The sequence below is a fragment of the Pezoporus wallicus genome, unplaced genomic scaffold, assembly GCF_028554395.1.
Source record: "Pezoporus wallicus isolate ANWC-B61680 ecotype Strahan unplaced genomic scaffold, APGP_CSIRO_Pwel_v1 contig_593, whole genome shotgun sequence".
In the NCBI taxonomy this organism is placed as follows: domain Eukaryota; kingdom Metazoa; phylum Chordata; class Aves; order Psittaciformes; family Psittacidae; genus Pezoporus; species Pezoporus wallicus.
Window position 1 is genome coordinate 5,242,501 of NW_026642342.1, and position 27,360 is coordinate 5,269,860.

Here is a 27,360-nt window from a genome sequence, read left to right on the forward strand (position 1 = left end):
CTAGTTAGAGGCCAGTAACTAGCAGTGGACCTCAGCGGTTAAGACTGGGTCCAAACCTGCTCAACATGTTCATTAATGATCTGGATGACAGGGCAAAGTGCACCCTCAGCAAGTTTGCTGATGATGCAAACCTGAGGGGAATGGCTGATGCTCCAAAGGATCGTGCTGCCATCCAGAGGGTCTCCAACAGGCTGGAGAAACAGGCACAAGAACTTAATGCAGTTCAACCACAAAACAAAGCAAAGCCCAGAACCTGGGCAGCACTAACGCCGTGCACCAGTATATGCTTGGTGCTCACCTTCTCAAAAACAGCTTTACAAAGCAGACCCTGGGGGTCCTGGTGAACACCAAGCTGAACATGGGCCAGCAATGTGCCCTTGTGGCAAAGGCAGCAAATGGTGTCCTGTGTTAGTAGTGTTGCCAGCAGGTGGGGGGAAGCATTCCTTCCCCTCTGCTCAGCTCTAGCTGGACCATACCTGGAATGCTGTGTCCAATTGTGGGCCTCCCATATAGACAGCATAAATGTAATAAACATCACTAAACAACTATTTTAGTATTCCTCTGGTAATACAACTATCAGAGCATGCTTAGTTCCCCCTGAAATACAAACCAGTCAATATTCTGATGCAGGTCCAGCTCAAGATCCACAAACTGAAAATCTTTCATCTCAAAAATCAGATCACAAACATGACGCTTCATGCTGTTTACACATATAACCTTGATTGTAAAAAATAACAAGACACAGATTATGAAAATGCTTGACAGTTAACCAAAGCTGAGAATAAACATTAGTTTCTTCTTGTGTAGAAAGTGCTCAGTTGATTACAGCAGTATTGCTTTTAGGTCTGACCTTAGTTTACCAGAGAGGAAAATGGGTATCTGTAGATGAGCCGTAGTACTTGGAACAGTAAAACTAGAATCCTATTTTATTATTATGAATTCATAAACTGAATTTGTAGGTTAGAGTAATATTCTTAAAATTGAATCAGACCTCCAAAAGTGGATTCTGTCATTCAAAAACAGGGACAAATACTCCAGAGATAGATGACGAAATATGAAACGCTGTTTGTAGTCAGCAAACAGCAAACACAGAAAAGTTTCCCAGAAATACAGAAACCTTAATCAGCTGTGCTCTCTGTCCTCTTTAGTCAGGAAAGAAAAAAAAAAACAACCCTATAATAACAATGGGGACCCTTTATGATATTCAGAATATGAGTTAAGTATTTTTATTTGTTTCAAAATTACAGATTATTTTCTCAACATATCTGTATGCATAGTTATACATTCATCTTAACTGTTTTGCATTGGTATAAATACAATTCAATCCATATTATCTTGTTATCACAATGCTATGATTAGACACACTAGAGCTAAGGAAAGCTGGTTATTGTAATTTTGTTAAATTTCACAAGCTGTAAGAACTCACCTCAGTTTTTACAAAATAAAGGGCACAAAATACCTTATCACCTATGACATGAACAATCACAAAATTCAGGTTCCAGCTTTTACTTTGGAATGGTCAGCACAATAAATATTTTTAGGGTATAAGGAATTACCTTCTAAAAATGTCAAAAAGCAGTATCTGAATATTAACTCCTTTCAGATAATCTCTATCTTTTCTTTCACACCATCAGCACATATTTAAAGATTAAATTCCTTACGCCTCCTCTTTCTAAGAGAGCTACAGCTACTGGGAATTTCTCTTGCCTGGTTTTAACAGGTAATGGTGTTAATTCATAGAGTATCACTGTCAGGAGGTGTAAGAGAAAATCATAGAATCGTAGAAAGGTTTGGGTTGGAAAGGACCTTAAGAGATCATGTAGTTCCAATCCCCCGCATGAAGGTTAACAGTCTGAAATAAATATGGTATTCCTGACACAATTTGCAAACATACAGTGTTTAACAGCTCACCATTTGTCAGGAAAACAACTGCCTTCATCTTTGCCTCCTATTCCCACTCCAATTCCAAACCCTCAAAGTTAGTGAAGCAGTAGGAAGCAAAAAAGAAAAGTAATTATTCACTATAAAATATAGGACTGATATACAATTAATTTCCAGATCACCAGAAAACATTCTACATTTACAGCTTCTGTCCCCACAAGAAATAATGTTTTCTACTTTCCCTCATTTTCAATTTAAGAAATGATAGCATCAACTCTTGAGTGACTTTAAAATAAACATACCTGTGGCTGAAATGGTGGAGCAGTTGGCCCTTGCATGCCTTGTGACTGTTCATCCATTCTGTCACGTAAAAGCGCCCCTTATGTCCTGGAAAGAGAAATATGGTCATTACACTGTAATTCAATCTGTGTTTATGATCAAGGAACATAAGCAGAACTGAAGCATTAGTTTTCTCATTTGCATGCTTCAGTCCATGAACATTTAACTATTGAAGCCGTGCACTGTTTTGGGAAGAAAGTTTTCTTATGTTTACCTGTTGCATAAAATGAAACAAATCACTATACATATCTGATCTTCGTATTAAAAGATGAGCATTAAACTACTTGAGCCAGCCAAATAGTTCTGTCTGATGAAAGCTGCATCACCCCATTATTCTTTTATTCTATTATAAACCACTTGTTTAACTACACAAATGCCTCCTGGCCAGTACCTCTGACCTATAGGAAATAGCAGATCAGAAGAACTATCACTGCTGCATGCATACTGTTTATGTTGCATTAATTTAACTGTAGATTTCAAGGAGTATGCAACAGCAGTTCCATCTAAACAGAAACAGTTCCTACTTTCTGACAAGCTAGCCAAGAGAGCTTTGAGATAACCATGTTAGGTGCACAGTGTCTATTCCCAACTATGAAACTCTCATATCTCATCAGTAAGATGGGAGGAGACATGCCTGCCAAGTTCGCAATATAGAGACACAAAGCTTTGACTAATAATAATGGTTGCAAAACATGCCAAATCATTACTAGAAAGAACCGGAGACACTAAAATGCAAATAGTCACAAGGCTTTTTTCCTCAGCTAAGTGAATTCTTTCCCCAGCTACATGAGATGTTGTTGACGGGGAGCAGGTGCAGCACCCAGTTTTATTCGTGCCCATGAGGGCCATTTCTGTTCAGATGAAGACAACAGAAAGTTCACCATGCAAACAAATAAGAACTTTTCTAACCTTTTAAATACTTTTATTTGTATAAACACTATCAACAGCAAAGCAGCAAACCTTAGAAATTGTTTTCAAAGCCCATTTCAAAATACGAAACTAACAAATAGCTTGTGTTCCCTCTTGGCATTCTTTCAGCATCATTGTGATAACATGACTAATAGATAAAATAATCACAAAGCAGCTTTGCAAAGTTTCTCAATATACTGCCCTAGTGTACGAAGCAGTGGACTGGATAAAAAACAAATTATTAGCAACCTGCTTTCATTCCCCCATTTAAAGCTGCTGCTCCATGCCATTTCAGTACCAGTAACTATTCCTAACACCAGCTACAACGTCCTCCAGAGTGACTAAGGGTCCTCACAGCTTTGCCTTCCTACCCTTACGACGGCTGTATAAAGCACACAGTTTGGGACTTTCTGTTGTGTCCCGAGTATTAATCCAAAGATAAAAGAGATTAAAACAGATCCAAAAACAAAAAAAACCAACTTCAGGCAGGTCAAGGGGAAGAAAAGCAAAAAAAAATCCAAAGAAAAAATAAACCACAAAACACAAAAACCAACCTAAACAAACAAACACAATTATCTCACTGAGGTGAGAGGCAGAGAAGAAGAGGTGGGAATTCCAAAGATTTCTGTCAGAACAAGCATGGTGACAAAGGGTGAAACAGCTGGCAGAAACATGCAGCACGCCACTGGCTAGGCAACCTGCTAGCCAACCCTAGGACACCAACACTGACACTTCTTCCAAGTTCTATAACATCTCCCATATAACCTCCCCACCAAGGGAAGAAATCATAACACATCAGCACTGGAATTAAACTGTTGTCACAAAACTGCACCTAAGTTCTCCAGTTATATTCACAAGGGTTTATGCAATTTCAACAAATTCTGGGGAAGGAACACATGGAAACCTTGTGGGATGTTATCACAGAACCACGAAATGGTCTGGGTTGGAATGGACCTTAGAGATCATCTAGTTCCACCCTCCCTGCCACGGGCAGACACACCTACTAGACCAGGTTGCTCCAAGCCCCGTCCAACCTGGCCTTGAACACTGACAAGGATGGTGCAGCCACAGCTTCTCTGGGCACCCTGTGCCAAGGCCTCACCATCCTCACAGGGTAGAACTTCTGCCTAATATTTAATCTAAATCCACCTTCTTTCAGCTTAAAGCCATCCCCCCCCTTGTCCTATCACTATATCTTCTCCTAATTTCTTGCTATAGAAATCCATCACTGACAATGTTTTCTGATCTACTATTTTGAAGAGATTTTATAAGAATTTTATTTTTGATAGCATCAATATTTCTACTGAAAATTTTAGTGTGTTTTAGTAATAGTCTTGACCACATAATGCACCAATAGATAATTCCACTGTCACAAACACTTGGTTCAAAATGCCCAGGCAAAAGAAGTAAATATAAAACTCTTCATCCTCCACTGCAGATGTTTATCCAAGATTAATGAAATGTTTAGTTGATGCATATTGATTCAGGAACCATACAACCCATTTATCTTGTCTGAATGGTCAGAAGCACTGACTGGAAGTATTTGAGAATGGGGGGGGGGGGAATGTTAAATCTGGGGAAAGATTAGAAAGGGAAGAAGTCCTATCATTACCACTGCCAGTGGCTCTGCCCTCTGTGGAGGTTCATTTGTTGCTGAATAGGTAACAGCTAGTATTTACCATAGGAAGCACGTTAGATTTATTAACTTGTGGATTTGTTGTTGCTTTTGCAGAGGAAAGGCAAAGATTGGTATTTTCTGCCCATATATGGAAGTTCTTTTATTTTTTAAACTTGATTTTGTCTTTGAAGACTACATGATAGATTCACACTTTAGAGTAATGTAGCATTTTGATCATACCAAAAGCCAAGGATGCAAAATGAATCGTTTGTACTGTTTGTCAACATAAGCAAGAATTGGATTTTGCTGCTTGAAGGCTGTTTTCACAGCAAGGCATGACTTTCACATTGATAATAACCTTCAGAGGTCAACACATCATGGCATAATATTTATATTTTAAAATTAAAATTGAGACAATTACTATTACTCTTCCAAAGATGGTTTTCAAGTTCTAACATATGGTGAAAAGACACTAAAAATACTGACAGTCATGACTTGTTTAAGCTTGAAAAGCAACTACAAAACACATCTAAATGTGACACGTCTACCACTTCTTCAAACAAGCAATTTGATGACCTCCTGCAAATCAATCACCATGATATACACTGGTTTGTGGAAAACAGACATATCAGATGAAGTGAGAGGCAAGTCAGCTACACCATCCCACCCAAAACCTCCAAACTGCCAAACATATCTAATGTCTTTAAATACTCTCACACCGATCATGTAGGAGGAAAGGCCTCTGGCTTTACCACACCATGTGCAAAGATAGGAACAGTGAAAGACTCTCACTTATCTTGCAAAGATGATTTTCATCATTTTGGTGATGCAAATCATTTGGATTCAGACCACCCTGTACACAATAGCAATCACATTAGCACAAACATACACCCTCTAAATCTTATACTCCAGTTATGGTTGCTAACACTTCACAGGCACAGGAAGACTTCTGGTTAACTACTAGTATTTTAAATCTTTGGTTTTTTCAGTTGATTGAAACAATAGGTAGCACCTACATATAAAGGATGCAGGATGAAGTGCCTAGGGATACAGCCAACAGGACCAATTTCTCAATTGAAACTGAAATTGCACAGCAGCTCTTCTAACTGACACTATTTACTCCACAAACCAAGTCCACAAGACAGCAGAAGGGTGTCAAGTCCTCAGCAGTAAGTTAGACTATAAAACTGCAACTGCCTGAACTGCACTCATCTTTCCAGGTGGCTTCCACGAGCCTGCTAGAAGATGGTTGGGACTACCCACAAGTCCTCATGAAATTGGAAGACCTATTCCTCAACAGGAGCCAAAGCTCATCACTCTGGTGCCATTTCACTAGAATATATTTTAAAATAGCAAGGTTTTTTTTTTTTAAGAAAAGAAAGATATCTGGGAAAAACTTGAAATCCTTGGGACACTTAAAGTCTTGCAACTAAGTCTTAATAAACATGATCAAATTATTTCAGGAGGAAAAGATTAAATGCACTATCAAATAACACGAAACATGATTTTTAAACACTAGTTTCCTAACTCAAAGTCCATAAACCATTCATACTGAAATGCATTTCATGGTATTCAGGGAATAACACTATTGTTTTAACAGACGGCAGTTCAGTAACAACCAAAAAAATACAAAGCCTTCCTGTAGAGAACCTCATTAATAGTCTCAATGATATGTGGTTTCCATTAACTACATAATACACACTTGTTTGCTAATTTTGGACCTTAAGTGGGAGCATTCATTAATAGATGTCAAAGGAGGAACAGCTATTCTAAAAAGTATACAGTCAAAAGAATATTCAGTTCTGCTCAGTCTGAAATCCCAGTCTTCTTTTCTACAAAATACAGATGCAACTACTCTATGTAATATCTAACTCAGAGTATGCCATCACAATGTGCTGATGAGGCACACCATCACTTCAGCTGTTCTTCACAAACAAAAGAACGTACTATGTTTATTGCACCATTAGTTAAGGAAGGCATTTTTAATTTTTACTATAACTATTATTTTAGTTAGGTTACAGCCAAAGGTCTCCAGAGACAGCTATCCATTTAACACTCCACACACTCCTTACTTTTTTGGTGTCAGGTATCTTAACACATTCTTCGGTTATCTAACACTGATTTAAAATGACAAATTTTAAACCCATAAACTTTCAATTATCTTTACTAACTAAATTCAAAGATAAGGACCATCCTCAGCTGAGGAAAAAGCAAAACCACATATATTAATACTAATTTCCATATAAGCATACAGGCTAAAGGTATATTCCCATTTGCTTATATCACAGGTTGACTCTCAGCTACCCAAAAGCACAAATTAAACCTACGTAGAACAGTCAAACAATCACCCTGGTTGAAAATTTAAAAAAATAAAATTAAAAAACATAAAAAATAAAAAATAAAATAAAGCAGCTGTGCTCTGGAAGCAAGGGTTTAGATTTCTAAATGCCTTACTGAATACCCAAAACAATTACCCAACCCACCACACCACTGTTAATCCCAGCAGTTAATGCCAGGGAGCCCAAGCATGCTGGTCTGATTCCAGCTCAGCTCTCCATCACCTGGAGAGCCAGACTGACATAACTACAACTCTCAGCTCATAGATCTAAGCCACACACCTTTTGGGAAGAGACAAGATTTAGACCCAGCATTAACAGCTTGGCCCTTAAGCTTGATGTGAGCAGCTTAAGAAACAGCCAACCTACAGGTTTATGAAACCTAACCCCTTAACAATCATTCTTTACCTCTTTAAGGTTGGCTGCTTGGAGGGAACTGGCTTGCTGGTCAAACCTAGCCTGCACTGTGTCAGGTCACCAGCACTGATCAGCCCTGTTCAGCATTTAGGGTGCAGGTTGCAAATTTTCAAAGTGATTTTAAAAGCAGGGGCTCAGGACACACATGGGGAAGATCCTGGGTGAAGCAAGAGAATATCAGCAGCTGTAAACTAAGCATCCCAACTTTATCATTCATGTTACATTAAATGACAGCACAGCTAAGGTTTTCCAGAGAAACGGGAAGTCATGTCAATAAGGAAAACCAATTTGGAATCCAAATCTATCATAACACTTTAACATTAAAATGTAATTTTTTCCCTGGTGCTCTGCATAAACCATTAGGAGAAACATGTGGGTTTTGAAGCTGTAATAGAAACATTTTACTTGGAAAATGAAAGTCACTTCAGTTTCATAAATATTACTTTTAGCGCATTCCTGAAGACTGGGAAATATTTAGAAAACAGCCCACATACAGTGCCCCAAAAGCAGCTCTCAGAATGCCGAGATGTCCAAAGCCTTTCTGTACTTCCTGTACACGCATAACTCCAAAAAGCAAAAGGAAACTAATGCTCCCAGCAGTTCACCTAAAACTCTGCTCTCTTACTTCGGACTGGTTTTGCTGCAGTCTTCCCCCACCCTAGATTGCAACTTTAAAGATGCGTTGTAGTTTAAGTGTTAAAATACATTTCAAAAAGTTAATAATGCCACTTCTGTTCCAAACTCAATATTTAATATGGGTGTATTTAACACAAACTGCAAGAGATCCTAACTGGAAAAGAATTCCAGCTAACAGGAATGACAGCACATACGTAATGTCTTTTCAGTAAATTATTCCTGACTAGCACAGACCAATAAAATCAGATCTGGTTAAACACACCCACATTACAGTGCCATCCATTCATAAAGTTACACACTCCAAGGCAGCATTAGAAATGATGAAATAATGCTGAAACACTTTAAATATTTAAAAACAATAGCTAATCAATGCCTTTCCAATAGCCAACAGGATCTGTGACTGGTCATGCTCCTGCCCAGCTCACATTGCCTATTCCTCAAAAATACTAAACAAGAAATTACAAGAAACATACAATAAACAGTGTAATGTTGTCAATGAAATATTACAGTGAGTTACTTAATTTAGTGTACTGCAGTGTTGTTGGTTATTTAAACTACTCATTCACTCAAAGAGTGAATGCTTTATATATGCCAAACAATTACCACACTAGCTCTTTTTTCGCACTCTGTAAATAGCTAAGTTAGATGTATTCATTAATAAAGTAGAACACATCTTTGTTGACACTCACTTGAACTCTGCCAAGACAATGGAGACCTTAAGTGGCAAAGGATAAGGCAAACTCAAGACTGGAATACTGAGTTAATCATTAGCACAGTAAAATATGTCACTTATCCCCATTAGTATACACACATACATATGCACGCTGTATACAGATACATAATAATGTATAAATATGCACACATACATAGACTTGTGTCGATGCATATTTATAGAGTATGCATATATACTTACATGTGTGTACACACAGAGTATTTACTATTAGCTGACAGTGGAAAAAATGAAATATTTGCTTCACATTGTATTAAAAAAAGAAAAAATCCTTAAAATGTGGGGAAATAAAAAAAAAAATAAATCCTCATTTGTAGAATTCTCTGCAGAAGGACCCACATCAGAAAAAAAGTTGTATTTGCAACTTTCAAAGCACTGGAAGCAAGTAAAAATAGATGCATATACAGAAGCAGTTAGAAGCAGTTTCTGAAAGCCCTTTATGTTTTAATACACTACCAGATCCATACTCCCCATGGGATGGCAGGACAGTCCTTCCTTCTGCAATGACCCTCTTGATGTGGACAAGACAAATTCTCAGGACTCGCTAGTCTACAAGAAGCCATCATCTATCTGTATGTAGATGACTAATACTGAATTTTTCAACAAACTTAGATCCAAATTCCCTACTCATCGATGGCCCAGTCAAAGAAGCCAAAACACACATGGACAGTAGCTAAGCTGGGTTAAAAGTTGGTTTTAACAAGAGCAGAAGTAACTATACACAAATTAAAAAAAAAAAAAAACTTTTCCAAAGAAAGTAAGGGAATACACCAAGAGATCACACACAATTTTCTCATCCATTCATCCCTATCATCCGGCATATTTTCATTCCAACCCTGAAAACACATGTGCCAGTCACTGTGATTCCCCAGCTACTAAGAGCTGGGTCTTTATCAGTGCTGACTAGAAGATGGAAGCACAAGCTCTCCTGCTTTACAAGTCTGCTTCCCTTTCTCTTCATTCACTTGCACAATTTAAGAAGTTATATTCTGTTTACTTCTCCCTATCCATTTCAGTTATGTCACTCAAGTAAATAGCTTATCTTGCAAGGTGTTCCCAAAGGGTTGTACATGCACTGACTCACCCTTTTGGGAGCCATTTGTTTGTTATTTCATACAAACTGAAGAAACAGGAAGTGAAACTGCTCAAGTAACAGGCTTCTTTGTTTCACTTCTGTTCACCTGGAAAGAAACTTGATAATCCATTTATTCATACTGAATTGCCAGTTGTAAATCCACATAGGTGGATCACGATCACGTCACAGCAATAGGCTCTGCAGGGAATTAAGTACTGTATCTAACTATTAAGAAAGCAAATCCTCAGCCCACACCACACTCTGCTTTACTTCTGCCTCTGTAAGGATGCGGTTCTAAGGCAATATAAACCAATTATGTGATGATGCTGCTTCCCCTGCCTTCAGCCATACTTTCCAGGCCCTCTTCCTTCCAGTGGGGTTCCTCTGGCCACCCAGACTCCTGGTAAGCTAACCAAAACCAACTGAAAACTGACCTTTTCTTCCAGTTCAGTTCCCCAAATTGTTCCATTGCAGTGATAAGGGCAGATGGCAATAGACAGAGGGAAAGACATAGCTGGGAGTAAAGCAGCCTAATGTAAACCAGTTAAATCTATTGTCAAATTATATCAGTAACATTAAGTTATATAAGACATCTGAATAGCTCAGTGACACCAAAGGTCTTGCTTTCTCTCCCTTTCTCTGTCAGATGATCCTGCATAGCCACCTTGAACCCTTCAGACTTCTTGCCGAGTTGATTTAATCCCCTAATGCAGCCAGGTTCGTGTTCTGCAAGCACTGAGCTCCATCAGTGTGTACTGGAGAGTGCCAGAGGAAAATTAAGTAGAGGAAGTTCAAAGATGGGAAATGTAGGAAGGGGACTGTAGAAGAAACAGAACACCTCCCTTCTGGCAGCAGCACACTAGTACATTAGCTCACCACGTTTCATTTTATTTCACCCTCAGGTAGGGATGCTGACAAGTACTTAAATTCAAAACAGCTGTGACAGGAATGCAAGAGCCAGCATAGAAAGAAGGCAATTTATTCAACACCAAGCCAAAAGTTTTGTCAACAAAATACTGTATGGGAAAGTAGAAATAGGAAACAAAATAAATGGAAAAAGTAAAAAAAGCAATTCTTTTCAGAGAAAGGAAGCCAAGACATTATTTGGAAACCCTTAAAACCCCAAAAGTTTGCAACTCCAGTACACAGAGAGGGAGGAGACCTTTTCTTACTGAAGGGAAAGTTAAATACATCTGTAAAAATAAATTACTCATAAAGAGATATTGCAGTGATTCACTAAAAGCGTATACAGGACTTCACACAGGAATTAAAAGATTCAGGAAAAATGAAAAACCAGACAAACCTATTATTGGCAAGCACACAGGGAAAACCACCCAATTGGAAAGGCTGGCCACATGCAACTGTGCCACAACCATGGCTGATAACATCCACATTGCTACAGGTGAAGCAGTACACATTTAACAATAAATTACACATAATCCTTAAAGAAATGTCTAAATAACCTCAGAAACAAATGCAAGACAACACCTTGTGATATACTGTAGGTGCTAGATGCACATTAACAAGCTGAGAGAAGAAAAAAAAATATATATCTATATCTGCAGTCGTGGTTTAAACCCAGGCTCCTTCACTCACTCACTCCCCCCCCCCCCCCCCCCTTCTTGCCCTCCCCCTACTCCGGGAGGGACAGAGAGGAGAATCAAAAAGAATGCAACTCCTACAGGTTGAGATAAGAACAGTTTAGTAACTAAGGTATAACACAAATCACTACTGCTACCACCAATAATAACAATGATAAAGGAAATAACAAGGGAAGAGGATACAACATCTCACCACCAGCTGACCGATAACTCCCCCCCCCAAGCCCAACCAAGCACTGACCCATACCTCCTCCAGCCCCACAGTCTCCCAGCCCTTCCGGCTAACTCCCAGTTACCTCCTGGCCATGACGTGACGTGCTGTGGTATGGAATCCCTCTTTGGCTAGCTTGGGTCAGGTGTCCTGTCTCTGCTTCTTCCTGGCTTCCCCTCCTCCCTGGCAGAGCATGAGGCTCACAAAGTCCTTGGCCAAACCAAAACATCATTGTTATCAGCTCTGTTCCCAGGCCAAAAGTCAAAGCACTGCACTGCACCAGCTACCAAGGAGGAGAAAAATGACTGCTACTGCTGAACCCAGGACAAGTACGTAGTTTAAAAAACTGTGCTACCCCAAAAACAATGAAATCAATGAAGTACTACATAGAATCACAAAAGAAACACCACCCATATTTAACAGGCTTTCTGTTAAATATATATCCTCTATCATTACCTTTGAATCCCAAAACCATGCATGACAGTAGCAAGTAATCCAGGATCCCTGAGTCCAGAAGCAAAGCAGCTAGCAGCCAGCACACTTGCTTCAGAAGCAGGCCAACATTCAAGCTCACAGCTGTTTCTATGTTTCACTGGATAAAATATGCACAATCCATTCCTGGTTTTGGAGTACCCTCGATGACTAGCTGTACATTAACTGCTCCGTTTGCAGACTGCTTGCTGCTCTTCTGAAGGCCTACTTATCTCCATGAACTTCCCAAGCACATACCTAACACACAGTTCTGAATTTCAGTCAGGGCAAGCACTGGATATTCACTGCTGCAAAGACAACTCCTTTTTTGGATCTGCTTTCAGATGAGGATGAAAAGGGTACAGAAGAAGGGCCTCTACAGGACAGAATGCTGTGCATTTTACCATCACAAGTTTTTATTCATTTTAGAATTCACTTTAAGTTCACCTGTGGTATTTTTGCCTTCCAGCTTTCAAGGAAACAATAATTTAGTGAATTCTATACACTGACAACAGGATATTGAAATGAACTGAAAAAGTCTGGTTCATCAACACTTCACCTAACTCAAACCTCTCCAGAAGATTTCACAACTGAACTGCAGTTGTGTTTCACATGCCAGACACAAACACATAGAATTATCTTCAGAGAAGCAACTCAATAACAGTGCTTCTCTTCTGCTTTTTAAACTAACCTGACAGGAAGAATCCTTTCAATAATTACTGAAAAGGAAACAGGTTGTGATGCTGTACTTCTTTCTAGGGCTGAGTTCCTTCCCATGTGGCCATGAGGGGTCAAACGGTGATAAATACAGCAAATCAGTGCTCTAAAGGATGCCCTTATCACCACTTTGGTATTTTGGTCAGTTATTTTCAACTCTGTTGCAAAGCACATGGAATGTAGCTAAACTGAACAAATTCCCTGGAAATTAGTCAGTTAACACCCGTGACTATCCATAGTATAAACCTTCATAAGATAATCCTGCCCTCCCAAGTACTGCTTCTCTGGAATCAGGAGGGGTTTTTGGATAAGCCCCAAACAATCAAAAGAATTCCCTTGGAGGCAGAAGTTACTGCAGTTTGACTTTTCCCGGGAGACCTTCCAAGGTAACATGAACTCAACCATTCAGCACAGATGTTTGGAACAATGTCAAACTTCAGACGGCAACAGGCATCAATGATGATACAACTGAACACAGCGCAGTATAAATGCAGGACACTATATTAAGTTTACTATACATGGGGGGGGGGTGCATGCATGAAGTAACTGCCTCACCCAATTGTCTGTGTGAACAAATACACTAGACTGGCTACATTTTGTCCAACTGAGCTTAAATCTGTTGCACAAAAAAGATAGGGGTGGGCTATACGGCTCTATCTTACCATAAGATACCATAGGTCACCATAAAATAAACAACTGACTTCTCTGTTTGTCATTTGAGTTTCTCAGGCACTCACAGATCTTTAGATGAACTCTAAAATGTTACTTTTTTTTCTTCCTTGGAAACAAGTTTCTATGGTGGGGACAAGATTCTGTCTAATTCTTATACACCCTGGAAGATAAGTCAATCAGAAGGATTTTTAGTTGGCTGGGGTTCTGTGATTTGTTCTCAAATTACTTTTTAATTCCAAAGACTAACTGGTATATTGAATACAAGGTATCTGATAAAGGCAATATCTCTACCCTTGCAGTGAAAGTCTCTAGAGTGTGCTTTCTTAAGTTATTTACTCAACCATCAGATGTTTATAATAGGTTCATGTTTTGAAACTAAAGAACAAGTATTCTTAATATAGCCTTCCTTTCAGTACCAAAAAGGGAAAAAAAAAAAACAAAACACAAAGCTGGAGGGCTTTCTTACTTTAAAGCCATCGGATGTTGCTTGTAAGTTTCTCTCTTTCCACAACACGAAAGTTTTCCTTCCTCTGCCCAAGTTTTTCGTAGGCCATGAACTAATGACTGTTTTCTACTACATTTTACCTCTCTCAAGACAGCCCAAGTCCAAAATTTCAAAATAAGACATTTCTAAAGCACTGCAACACTGAACTGTCTCCTAGATAGCCTTGAAAATTAAATATTTGTATATTTCATCCTTCCTCATTTAGCAGGGCTGCAAACATCCACTTTGCATCTAATCATCCAAAGTACCTACCTTGTAGATTAACATATCATTCACTGTAATTTCTGCATCTCAAGCTTGGAATACAACTTTATATAGGAAACATATCCAGCTCATTTAGCAGAATCACTATGCATCTGTGACCTTTCCTGAGAAGTGATGCTGCCATTGCAACCCGAGAAAACAGTCCTATCACCTCAAAGGTGACAAGCTTGTCGTTCACTTGGTGCAAGAAATGAACCAAATACTTGTGTGGTTTAACATACACACCCCTCAACGTCTTTGATCAGAATCAGGTTTAACATCCTAGGTAGTTTTACCATTCAAGAAGCGATACTCCTGACAAAATGCACAGCAAAACAAACCACGTTCCAGCTGAAGAACAATATTCCGAACTTCTGAATCCTAAAGCCAAGTAGCTATGGTTCTCATGGGCACAAAATGGAATTCTGGGCCAGCACTAGTATAAGCGGTGAAACGTAAAGTAAATAAAGAGGGGGGCAGACGAACTCAACAGATGGAGACTGCCTCACTTCCAGCTTTTCCTTCTAGGCCGCAGCTCCTCGCAGAGCCACTGGCGCTGCCACCATCTGGGAGCCTCACCAACCGATGAGAGAAGGAGGGTGGTAACCCTGCAACCTGCAAGAGGGACCCTCACGGCCAGGCACCCCTTGCCCTCAGACTGCCCGGGCGCTGCCGGTGCGCCGGCGGCTCCTTCAGCCGAGGGTGCTTCCCGGACAGGAGGCAGAGGGGCAGAACTGTGGGCTCCCGCCTGGGACGGGGCAACCTGGACTCAGGCCACAGGGCCGCGGCTCTCAGTGACGACGCGGTTTTTACTGAGCGCTGTGTGAAACCCTCCAGACGGGGCTTTCCCCCTGCGCTACCCGGGTGAGCATCGCTGACACCGAGCTCCAGGTGAGAGGAGGGCAGAGAAACCTACATGGAACTGCTGGAAATGAGGAAAACATCGCGGAGAGAAGCTCCGCTTGCGGTATGAACTTGAAAAGCCCAGCCGGGACAGAGAAACTGCGGCCAGGCCGCAAGCAGCCAGAGGCGGGCCGAGGTGGCCGGGCCGCCGCCGCCGCCGGGCAGAGTCCCCAGCCGCCCGCTCGTCTCTAGACACAGACAGCCTTGCCCCGCAGCGGGGCCAGCCGCCGCCGGCAGAACCGCCACAACAGCCCTCCGGAACCGCATCATACCGCCCCGTCCCGCCTGTGCTACCCGCCCTGCCCCTGCGGCCGCCGGGCAGACAGCAATACGCCGTGCAAAGCGCAGTCACCGCCGCGGGGCCTCACGCCACCACCCCGCTCCCCCCGCCGCGCAAAAAGTTTCTCGCTTCCAGACCCGCACCGCTCCCTCCCTCCCTCCCCCTGCAGCGGGCGGAGCGGCAGCTCCCGCGTCCAATGGTGCTACGGGCGAGAGCCCCAGTAACCAGTGGGAAGAAGCGGGAGGCGGGACCCCCAGCAGCTGCCCGCACGGAGGAGAAGGGGAAGCGCCTCCACGAGCCGGGGCACGGCCAGCGGGACCGCCGCTCCAGCCCCGCACCGCGCCCGCCCAGTAGCCCTGCCACCGCTCCGCTCACCGAGAAGCCTGGCTCCGCCTTCTCTTGGCACAAGAGCCCGGAACCGGCTTCCTCTCCTCCCCGGCTTCTGCAGAGCCTAAGGGCCGGCACCGGGGCGGCGCTGGCCGTGGGCGCCTAACGGGGTTCCTGGCTGATGACTCGGACGCCGACAACACCACGAACCTTGTCCCCACCTCCTGCTGCTCTTGCCGGGCCCGTAAACATCCCGGCATCCCCGAGGAGGGAGGCGGGGCGGCCACCGGGCCCCGCCTTGCACAGCTGCTACCGCTTTCCGGCCGGCGGCGAGGGGTCTCATGCCGGCAGTGGTAGTGGCTCCTTTCCAGCCGGACCCGCCTGAAGGATCGGGGTGCCGACGGAAGTTTCTGTCCGGTGTCGGGCAGCCGGGTCCCCGCTGCGCTGCGCTCCGCCCCGCGCTGCCGAGTGGCCTCGCACCTCGGGGTGCCCAGTGCGGCTCTTGCCAGGAGCGGCTGCGCTCTGGTCGGGAGCTCGGCTGGCAGCCAGCGGCAGGCAGCCAGCGTCAGGAGCGCCGGCCAGCGTCCTCTGCCGTAGGGTGCGCGGGAGAATGTGCAGCACGCTTGAAAGCTGTTCGGCTTGTTTTGAAACAGGGGCCACTCGTCTGATACGTGTTTATATTGTTGAGCACTGATGGGGGCCTCCATCTGCCCCGGTACTGCGGTAATACATCAGTTACGGGAAAGCGCAGAGCCCTCCTGACAAAGCTAGAAGGGGCAGGGAAAGTAAAAGCTCAGGCTGCTGGAAACCAAGGACTGGCTCGCTTGCAGTTCGGTGAGCAGCATAGGCGTAAGGTTTTGACCCACTCTGCTTTGGAAAACAGGGTGTCAAACAGCATACTTTTCATTTTGTATGTAAACTGTGATAACAAGACATTGGCGAGTATATCAGCTGGAAGTGACCTAAACCCGGTTTTGCTATACTTGGAGAAATAAAAGTGACAGGAACTTCTACTTTTGCAACAGCACAGGGTTTTAAGTAGATTAAAAAATACTGAATTCCAAAATACTACTCTTTTTCAGGTTCCTGAAAGTTTAGCCTGCTTCGAGATGAGGAAATTCCCTTCATGGAACAGAGATCCTGAGAACCAACGGCAGGGGGAAAGTGTGAAAGCTGACCACAATTTCCTCAGTCGGGTTATGGATTACTGTGGCTTTTAATGTGGACCATTACAAATAGCTTCTTCCTCAGGGGTGGAAACCCTTTGTAAAAGAGATCTCTATCACTTCAGTGAGATAACATTGTTTAAAGTAATTTAAAACTACCTTGAGTCAGATAGAAGTTATTTTTTTCCAAAGCAAAGTCTCAAAAGGGTTGGGCGGGGTTTTTTGTTTGTTTGTTTTCCCTTGTAACAAGTAAAGTTATACTTGATTTAAGTGTTTTGCAGAATAAATAGGAAATGGGCCAGCGTGTCTGAGAAAAGTCTGTTCATCTACCTCTGTACAAAATTGTACTGTCTGCTTTTGAGGCAAACTTTTATAAGCTTTGATAAATCTGCAGTGTATTCACTGATACGAAGTCTAACAAAGCTTGAAAGGAATTAAATTTTGGTCGTTCTCATCTGACATTAACACTTACTAATCATTCTGCACATTTCCTGTTCATTAGCATTGGGTTATTTGATGTCACTAGCCAAATACAGTGACAAAGTGACCCCTCTGCTCGTGGAAAAAGACATACCCTATAATCTTCTTCCATCTTTGAAGTGCATTTTGTAGTCTTGAAAAATTGCAGCCCAAAAGAATAAACTGGAATTACAATTAGGAGATTTTTTTTCATGGGTGAACTGTATTGCAAAACCAGTTTCTCGAACACGAATTCCCTGCATTGTTTTCTTGTAAAAAGTGCAATACTTCAGGTTATCCCACATACCAAAAAGTGAAAAGTTTATAGATCTGCCATGTAATGTTAAGAAGTTAAAAAGAATTACAATCAGCAATTCCACTGAATGGTTACATTTTCCCTTTAGTCTCAACCTGAAATGTAGTTGTGCGAAACAGTCATGTATTTGCAAAACCTATGTTGGAGAAAGAAGGGATTGTTGTGTGGTAGGGAGCTGACCACAAAATATCAAATTTTATTAGGTATCACTGTTTTGCAAGTAAAGGCAATTACTACTGTAGTATCCAGCTATTGCTCTTTTCTAGATTCTCTCAGATGGAAAATGAGCAGTTCACAATCGCCAGCAGAGCCATAGGTAGCATTTAAAGCTTTCTCTACAGTCATGCATTAAAAGAGAATTAACCAGAGCTTACTTGCCATTTTTTTCCAGTAGGTTTCTCACTGTTTTCCTTTGCTTAATCTGACATCATTGGACCTTTTCATATTTCATCCTATTTTTTACTTGCTGCCCTTGCTTTCATTCCTTTTTCTTTATTTTCTCCATGTTGTTGTTTGACTGTACATGTCAATAATATTTTGACTTCTGTTTTTAGTCACCTGACTCCAATGGCTACTTTATCCTGACATTACCAATTGTGGCAGCATCTTCACTTTCCTGTATTCGAACCTTACCCTTCTTAGAGGGTGGTTGTTCCTGTTTCCTTTTTAGTGCTTGAGAATCAGAAAACCTAAAATTAAGAGGCTGCTTCAATTAATTATTCCATCATCATGACCAGGCAAAAAGCCTTTAATATAAATTAAACAGGGTGCCCATTCATTTTAAATCTCCAAAGTGACAAATCTTCCACATACCACAGAAGAGTGTCTTCAGACTTGTGCTGCCCAAAATATTTATTTACAGAAGGATGTTTTTCTTGGTTTTCCAATGCACATTTTCAGTTAAATAAATTCGTCTTGTATTCCCTGTAATGGAGCTTTTATATCAGACAGAATCAGAAAGGCGGAAGAGACTCCAGATCTCGTATCCTTAGGTGTTGTTAAGGAGCAGGCTTATCTCTGACAAACGCTTCTCTTGGGGGCTGGAGGGGATGCTGCCTAACCAGCTAGAAAAGGATTAGAGAAAACATACAAAGACATGCTGAAATTATGGATCTGGGAAGCAGAATGAACATGGCTTGTTCCCTAAGTCTTGTCAGCTCCTGAAGGTGCTGCCAATAAATGCTCTACACCTAGAATCAAAGAGGCCAGAGGCAGAAAAAATGAGAACCTCACTATTCTCCATCATTGCTGCACTTCACTAGCCTTGTGATTACAAATCTATTTATATATCAATATTGATTGTAGAAAGCCCTACCAATCCTTTTCTTATATTGAAATCTCTATAACTGAATTCTGTGAATATATATAACATAAATGTGGCCAAGGTTCAAGGATATCAAAAAAGTCAAACAATGATACAGGATATTATTTGAAATGGCAATGTTATGCTTGGATTGTCCCTGAACTAGAAAACAGCATCCTTTTCCAGGACTAAGCCACTGGACTTAAAAGCAGCTAGAGACTCTTAAGTAAAAACATGAAAGTCAACCGGGAACTCAAATGTTTAGACCTACACCCTGGATGATTCCCAACTTGCTTTCTGCTATTATCCAGACCTCTGTACATCTAGATTCTTGAGCTATTCATTAGCAAAATAAACTTAAAGCTTAGGAAAAACACAGATTTAAAAACTTTAAAACTTTCAGGCAGAATAGCTCACTAGGACAGTGGAGGGTGGGAATAGATGACTTCAGGGTCACAGAGGAAGGAGCATAACGTAACAGCTTACTGGTTAACAATTCTTTAGGTTCTTCAAATCAATAAACCACAGGAAATTAATCAAAAGGAGCAACTGCTCTGGTCTAAATCCTTGAAGCCTGAAAAGTCAGGCTTCAAGTTTCCCTCTACTGTGGTTCTTTGTTACTAACAGTAAAAAGTCTAGGATAGCTGCCTGTGGCATAGCTGGGGAAATAGAAAGTCTGTGAAGGCAGGAGTAAAGCAAGATCCGTTATATCTGCACTGGATAAATATTATGATACGTCTTTACTAAGAATTTAAGCTTTTAGACAACATAAATCATTAAATAGAGCAATTCGTCAGAGGAACTTGTAAAACTCCTGATTTGGACCAAGCAGGGCATCAGACCTTCTTCAGAACTTATGTATCAAAGAACCGTTTCATAAGTTTGATCATAATATATTCAAATTCAACAGTCTTGTAGAAGTGAAAAGGCTAAATAAATTTACCATAGCAACAGTGAACATTGAAAAGAGGACGACATAAAATCAAGGAAGTTTGTTAAAAGTAAATTAAAAGGAATAGCCAAAGGGGAAAATGACTTGTATTAGAATTTCTGAGTAACTATCATCTATCGAAGCCAGTAAGAGCACCTCTGAAGGATTAGCAGAGCTCTACATGAGAATAAAGGGTAGTATTAAAAACAAAAAGGCACTCCTAAGAAAAATTATGTTCAGATGAGGGAAACAGAAAATAGCAAAACCTCTGGCAAGTTAAAACTGCACAAAGGCAGGCCAAAAGCATTTAAAGGAAAATGTTGGTAATGGTATAAAACTTTATTGTAAAACCTCTTCCAAACACATCAGAAGCAGGAAGCCTGCTTTTGTTGACTTTGAAGGGCTCATAAATGATCATGATTTAAAGACAGAAGGATTCAACAAAGATAAGGATAGAAAAAGTGTTGGCTTATGTATCCTATGAGATAGTCATACAGGGGAATAGTAGGTTTGTGTATACGGTCTTATAAGTACACAAACCTAGGAGAGTTTTTTGAAAGGTATATGGAAACACTGAGCTTGGATGATATAAAATCCTGTATTTTAAACAAACTCCCTGATAAATCCACTAAAACGTCTTGAAGAAATTAAGCTGCCTTGCAATAAGAGGAAAGTACCAGTACTTGGATAATAACTGATTTCAGAAAGGAAAAAAAGGTAGGAATAAATAATAATTTCCACAATGTGGTTTCTACTTGAAATAGGGGGAGTTCCTACGAGAATCTTACAGGGATTTGTGCTGGCTCCATTGCTGTTTACATAATTGTTTTAATTGATTAAAAAAAAAAAGATATTAAAATTACCAGGTTTTCAAGTGGTACAAAATTATGCAGGATAATAATATAAATAAATAAATAAATATTTTGAAAACAGGAAGGGTGAAAAAGAAAGTTTCTAGTAAGCAAAAACTCAGAGGAAAGATACATGGAAAACTTCAGCTTAAACATAAATCACTAAATGGGATGACAAAGTAGATGGAAAATGGATATGTCAGCCTATGAAAGGCATAAAGAAGATAATTGTAATTGTTATTGGCTTACTGGTTAATATTGATAAAAGAATAATTAATCCTTCTCTCCCACAGTGAAAGAATTATGTGCCATTAAATTAAAACAGTATATAAATGTTTTAATTTAAACAGATGAAAGCAGTTTTCTATACGGTGGCTACTTGAACTGTGCAGGTGATAATTGTGCGTGGATTAAAAAAGTTCATAGAAAAGACCATAAAGACCCGTTTAAACTATAAATGAGGAAAACCCCATAGGATTGACTGCCAGCTTCAACCCTTTTTAATTTTGAGATGACAAATACTGAGGAATGGGATTAATTCATACATTTTTCCAGAGGTGATTTTGTTCACCACTTACAGAGATGAACTGTGTTCCAATGAAAATGAAGGTATTCTTCTTCATATAGCTATTGATTTAAGGAGATTGTCTGTGCAATTTTATATTTAAAAAAGGGCTTCTGAACCCAAAGGCTGACAGCTATTTCAAGTGATGGCAGAGACTCCTATACCCTTGATAATATTGCTGTGTGGGAAGGCGCAGCTATATAAAAAGCTATGAGGATATTGAGCTTAAGGAACCTAAAACCATGGCAAAATTTCACTAAGAAATAATTAAGACAATGTTGTCAGTGAACAAGTAACTAGCTGTGCCTATTTTATACCACCACTAATAATGATTCAAAACGCTGATTTAATTTCATTCAGTATTTTGAAACAGAAAGTTTTTAGTCCTTTAGAGTCCCAAAACCATTATTAATACAATGTACTATTTTTATTCTTTCATGGGTTTTTGTCACACACAGGAAATTTTGCCATTTATTGGAAAAAGTGTATGGACACCAAAAGTGGGAGTCAACTGAAAATTATAGTCTGCTTCCAGATTGAAAGCTAACAAGTAAAATCTAAAATACATGCATCCAACCAGTAAAATAGTTCTCCTTTTCAAAATTTTTCTTTGCTCTATCACGCTGTTATTTCCATGTATTATTATAATACATGTATTTTTAACTAAAGGAAGAAAATATTTCTATGTTTACTATAGTTATCTCAACAAGCCCAACCCAGCTTGCTCACTGGTAATAAAGGAAAACAAAATGTGGTGCAGGATGATCAACTACAGTACAAGACAGGCTGTTTTGTCCATGCAGAGTCCAACTTCATCGCAGCTGGATGAGCAGATTTCAGGTTTTTTTACACCCCGGGCCATTCACATCTTCCCTTACTATGTCCTTGCATTGCCATGTTCCATGGGGGGAGAGCTGCTCTCCCTCATTTTAGAAACTTCATTAATAGACTACCCAGCTAGCAAGTTCAGGTTCAGTTTAGAGATATTTGTATCATGCTTGAGTTATACACACTAGCGTTGACTCTCTCCAAGAACCCAACAACACGCATACTTGTGTGCATTATATCTTACCTCAGCTGTTCCTATTTAACAAATATGTATCAAAAACCATTATACATCAAACTACTGATCTTAAAATTATTTTTTATTATTATTTTTTTTTATTTGCTAGAACACCGTTTATGTCTATCTAAAGGTCCAATCCATTGAGACCATTATAAATTTCTTGGTAACTCTGTGACAACAAACCTCTAATCTGTGACTGAGAAGTATTCCCTTTTTATATTTTTTAATTTTCCACCTTGTAAATTAATTGATTACCCTGCTCTGAGTGCCACAATCTGTCGACTAGTATATTTTTCCAATGATGGAAATTGTCTAACTTGCATCTGGCAATAACCCTTCATTCATGAGGTTCCTTCACTGAACAGAAACATGTTCATATAAGAGAAACTCTTACAGACGTGGGCAAGCCTTTCAGCTTCTAAATAATTATTCTATTTGTCCAAGGCAATAGTGTTTACGATATGACACAGGATTAAAAACTGCTTCAAGTCTATAAACATGTACTTGCCAGTAAAACCTATAAACTGTATATTTGGTGTCACTGGAGTCCATATTCAAAGTCCAGATTCGTAAGTCAGCATAGCTGCTCAGACTTCAGTGGAGTCATGCTGGTTTATACAGTTGAAGACCTGGGCCTTTGCTGTTGGATCTGGGAATTTTAACCAAAAAGAGAAAATTCGGTCAAGTTTGTCTTTTCCTTCAGTAAGTCGTAGTTGCCAGAAATTGTGTTATGTTTGAGTCATTATTACTATAAAAGTACAAAACAAAAATGTAGTAAATTAGAGAAAATCCATGGCTGTTGCATTTTAAGTAAAACAAATATCCATGTTTATGGATCCATATGCAGAATCACATTAGTTTCAGTGGTGTCTACAAGATGAAGTAGTGTCTAAATAATTAACTGCAACCTTAACCATAGCTTTTATTTCCCCCTCCCACCTGACTAAACCCTTGGGTAGAACAGACATCCACACTTGTACTCACAGTGTTGAGTCCCTGAGGAATACATAGAAACAACTTATTATTTTTACATAGTAACACAGATAAAATTTTGAAGAAAGTTTGTAAAATATATTTCGATTTTCCAGTCAAAAGTAATAGATAGTATAAAAGCATTTCTTGGCTACTTATAAGACACAAGTAAATCATGAATCCACAGACCTCATGGAGTTGCAGTCAAATGTGTTGTTATCCACAATATCATACCAGGTGATACAACTGGACAGCTATTCAAAATGCACAATTCAGACCTTCTCATCTGCATTCACCAAAATATACAGCTTTATAGAAAGGTAGTCCCAGGTTCACGATTACTTGAACATTATTTAGTGCTTACATTTATGTCCCAATACGTGTTGCATATAGGCTCTTTTCCTAGAGACTAATGCAAGTCTTCAGATGTTCTTAATTCCGGTGTTACTCAGTAAATTTTGTTCAGATGGCTTTATTCAGTCTTTCCATATAAGCTTGACCAAATTTTCTAATCCCTTGTTCCAGCCTTTCAGCTAGAGAAATATAAATAAATAAATAAAGACAGACCAGCATTCATTCTCCTAACATCCTTTCTCATAGCCTGTGTCACAACTGGTTAGAGTGCAACTGTTCCAAACAAGAATTGGCTTTCACCATGTCTTTGCACTTTGCCTGGTAGAATGGAGCCTATGCCTGTGCTGCAATGCAAATAAATAGTAATTTATGATGATGTTGGAAGAGTGTTGACAGAAAGAGCTAACGGCACTAGCAGGGAATAACTGCATTTATAGTAAAAATAACTATTGTCAGTCAGTCAAAAAAAAAATCAAACTTAATTTCTAGTGTTTAACCTTTATTATCTGGACCTCCCAGTAGAAAGAACATGATTTTCAGTAGCAATTCTGCTAGAATATAGACTACAGAATTTTTCTACCTACTTCAGCATACTTTGGAACCAGCTTATGATGAGAAAAAAGAAGAAAAACCCCACAGAACAAGAGAAATAAATGTTGTTGGCATTTTACAGTAAAATGGGAGTGCATTTTATAGGTGGCTAGCAGCTTGTAATTACCCTTAGTAAAACTAATCCTTTTCCTGTGCTTATTAAAATGTTTCATGTATCAGTAAACCATGAAAAGGACTCACTACCAATCTCTTAACTTGCACTAAAACTGAGTAACGTCCACTTGAGTCACAGTTCCCAGTTCCAGTCCTGTTTCTCTGCCTGCTATTGGAATTCAAAGCCTCTTAGGGAATTAAAACTAACACATTAAATCCTAATTAAATCCAAAAGGGATGTGAAATGTAACCAAATAACTTTATAGTATTTCTTTGGAATATGGTCTCTGGAGGATAAGGAAGGAGCAATGGCTTTCAATTAATGATTTTCCCTCTCACACACAGAAAACATCTGCAATGTTCCTTGACCCCTTTTAATTTCTTTAAGGGGAGTGTTTGACTCGTCAAGCTTCCTCTTTAAAGTTGCTGCAGGTTTGTAATAATTTAGTAGGATAAAGAAGTACAGTCATTTCTATTGCAGTCCTTTTTTCTTCAATTAGTATTTCTAATCACATTAGACATGTTTTCAGTATCCAGAGAGGATGTCTGATCCCTACAGCTATCGTGAACCATTAACTTTAATTAAAATTTACAAGTCTAATGTTGTTACATCTGCTAAAAGCATTAGCTGCCATGTTAATTACCAAAATGTTAATGTTGCGTTAAAATATGAATGTTCCCTTTTGACAGTTCATCTGTGGTTTAATTATTTATTTTTGGTAGAATATCTCCTTAAAAAAAGAAAAAGACATAAAAGCATAAATGCTGGCTGAAATAATGAGACATAATGGGAAAAATTCATCTAAATGGAAAACTTACTACTTTAGAATACTGTTAGCAGAAACTTTTTTACATTCTTTGCTGCATCTAAAAGAAATACATGGTGCTTTTGTCATGTCTAAGATGTTATTTATAATTGCAGCACATTCTTTTGCTGTTACTTTGTCAGGTTATCTAATCTGCAGAACACAGTTCTTAAATCCCTGTAGCTGAGCATTGTTGTTTTGGCCCTACGACAGAAATTTACCCCCAACATTTTAGGACTTCACATGAGAAACATCTATTGAATTTCTGAAGGTTTCTCCATATAACTCAGTTTGAAATAGTTTTATGAAAGAAGATGCCTAGAACTCAAACCTTAAGTTACTGTACTCCCTATCCCAAAAGTACAGGATCGAAGTGTAAGACTTTTTAAATAATTACAAATTAACAACAGGTATAGCAAAGTCTTTGCAGTAATTCAACTGAAGAAAACAGAAACCTCTGGTTAAAATAAAGCTGTCACTTGCTATATTTCATGGTAAGATATTCCTCTGTCATATTATTCTTAAAGGCATTGTCATTGAAATGAATAAATTAGAAAGTTTTGACAAATGTTAAATATAAGTTACATTTTTCTCTCACATTGAATAATTATTTTAATGGCTGAAGTTAACAGTCTGCCAAGTAATTTTATAATGCGATTGCAAATAGGTGCTGTTAGATTTTATGCCATAATCTTTTTTTTTTTTTTAAATTTACATGAGAAAACCTTAATTTTGCCTGTAGATCTATGTTACACGTCAGATGCACTTTCCTCACTCTGTATTCTGTTGAATGTTGGAAGTAGACAGCTGTTTAGTGGCAAGTGCTTAATTGTTGTTGTAGGGTAGGGGAAGATGATACATTTTTAGAGATGAGATGTCCAGTGCACAAGTTTAAACAGTTTATAAGAATAATAAAATGTTTACATGTACAAAAAAAAAAAAAACAAACCCAACAAACAAAAAACCCACACACTTTCCAGCTCAAACAGTATAAAACCCAAGCCATGGCTGGTTTTCTTGCAGATTTGAGCCATACTGCATTCACATTCAATAGGACTAGCGATAAGAACCTGATGTGCTCTGATCCCAAGGTTTTTTAGAGTACTACTACAAACAGAGAATATTTCTATTTTAAATTAATAGTTGTTATTATTTTGAAGAATGTAGCAAGCTGCTAAAAAAATATTTTCTAAGAGTCTGCCAGAAGGCAACCTATCTCCTGGGCTTTGTCTGCTTGTATAGATGTCATTGCCTGCAGCAATACTTCTTGAAGTCAAGTTTACAGAAACTTTTGTCTCTCCTGGGGACATGAATACCTTCCAAAGTTCAATATTTATTTGGGAATATTCAAACACTCTAGGATAGACTGGGAAATATTTCAAATTATTCATTTGCAGCTAATCGAATACTTTTTGTTGCAGAGCTCTAACTTGGATAACTTCTTGCAAAGTTCTGTATTAACTCCACTCTTGGAGCATGGAATTCACCCCTCTCATGTGGCATCTTCAAATTCTTTCAACATGGGGAAACTACTTAACTCCTTCTTTTTTTTTCTGAGGAAGCATAGAAACGTTTTGATTCAGTTGCTTGTGGCTGCTTGCTTGACTGTCATTATGAAGCAGAGTGTGAAGGAAAGCGCTATACAGGCACTGAAACACAGAGATGAGCAAGAGGCTTCCCTTTTCTGCAATTATCACAAATCCTTTTATTTTTGTGAAATGCAAATTAACTCCACTGTACCATGCCCACAAAGTGGCTCCAGCAAAAATGTTGCCTCTTCTCAGTCATTCTGATTAAGGGAATGCAGGATCTTATTCAAGGATGTAGCATTAAGGAAACAACAGAGTACCTGTATTCAACAGGTTCACAGAATATACAAGAAAAAAGAAATAATTTGTGTTTAACAGCAATGCCTGACTTATAATTTGCATATCTTTTTTCTCTGCCTACTTTTACTCTTATTCTCATAATGCACATACTACTAAATGGGAACTT

The 27,360-nt window shown here is 39.5% G+C and overlaps 1 protein-coding gene across 2 annotated transcripts in view; it reads right to left on the bottom strand.

Annotated features, from left to right (window-relative positions):
• Positions 1-16,173, bottom strand: part of NEK7 (NIMA related kinase 7) — a 67,467-nt gene extending 51,294 nt beyond the window's left edge. Inside the window, exons 1-2 of one of the 2 annotated variants that reach the window (XM_057429091.1) lie at positions 16,082-16,173; positions 2,184-2,268 (exon numbers count right to left, since the gene is read on the bottom strand). In XM_057429091.1, the coding sequence (XP_057285074.1) occupies positions 2,184-2,240 (57 nt within the window). In that variant the 5' untranslated portion in view covers positions 2,241-2,268; positions 16,082-16,173. Of the gene's footprint in view, positions 1-2,183; positions 2,269-15,919; positions 16,018-16,081 lie in introns of those variants that run through there. The other variant, XM_057429090.1, reaches the window with a different exon arrangement.
• Positions 16,174-27,360: the final 11,187 nt, after the last annotated feature.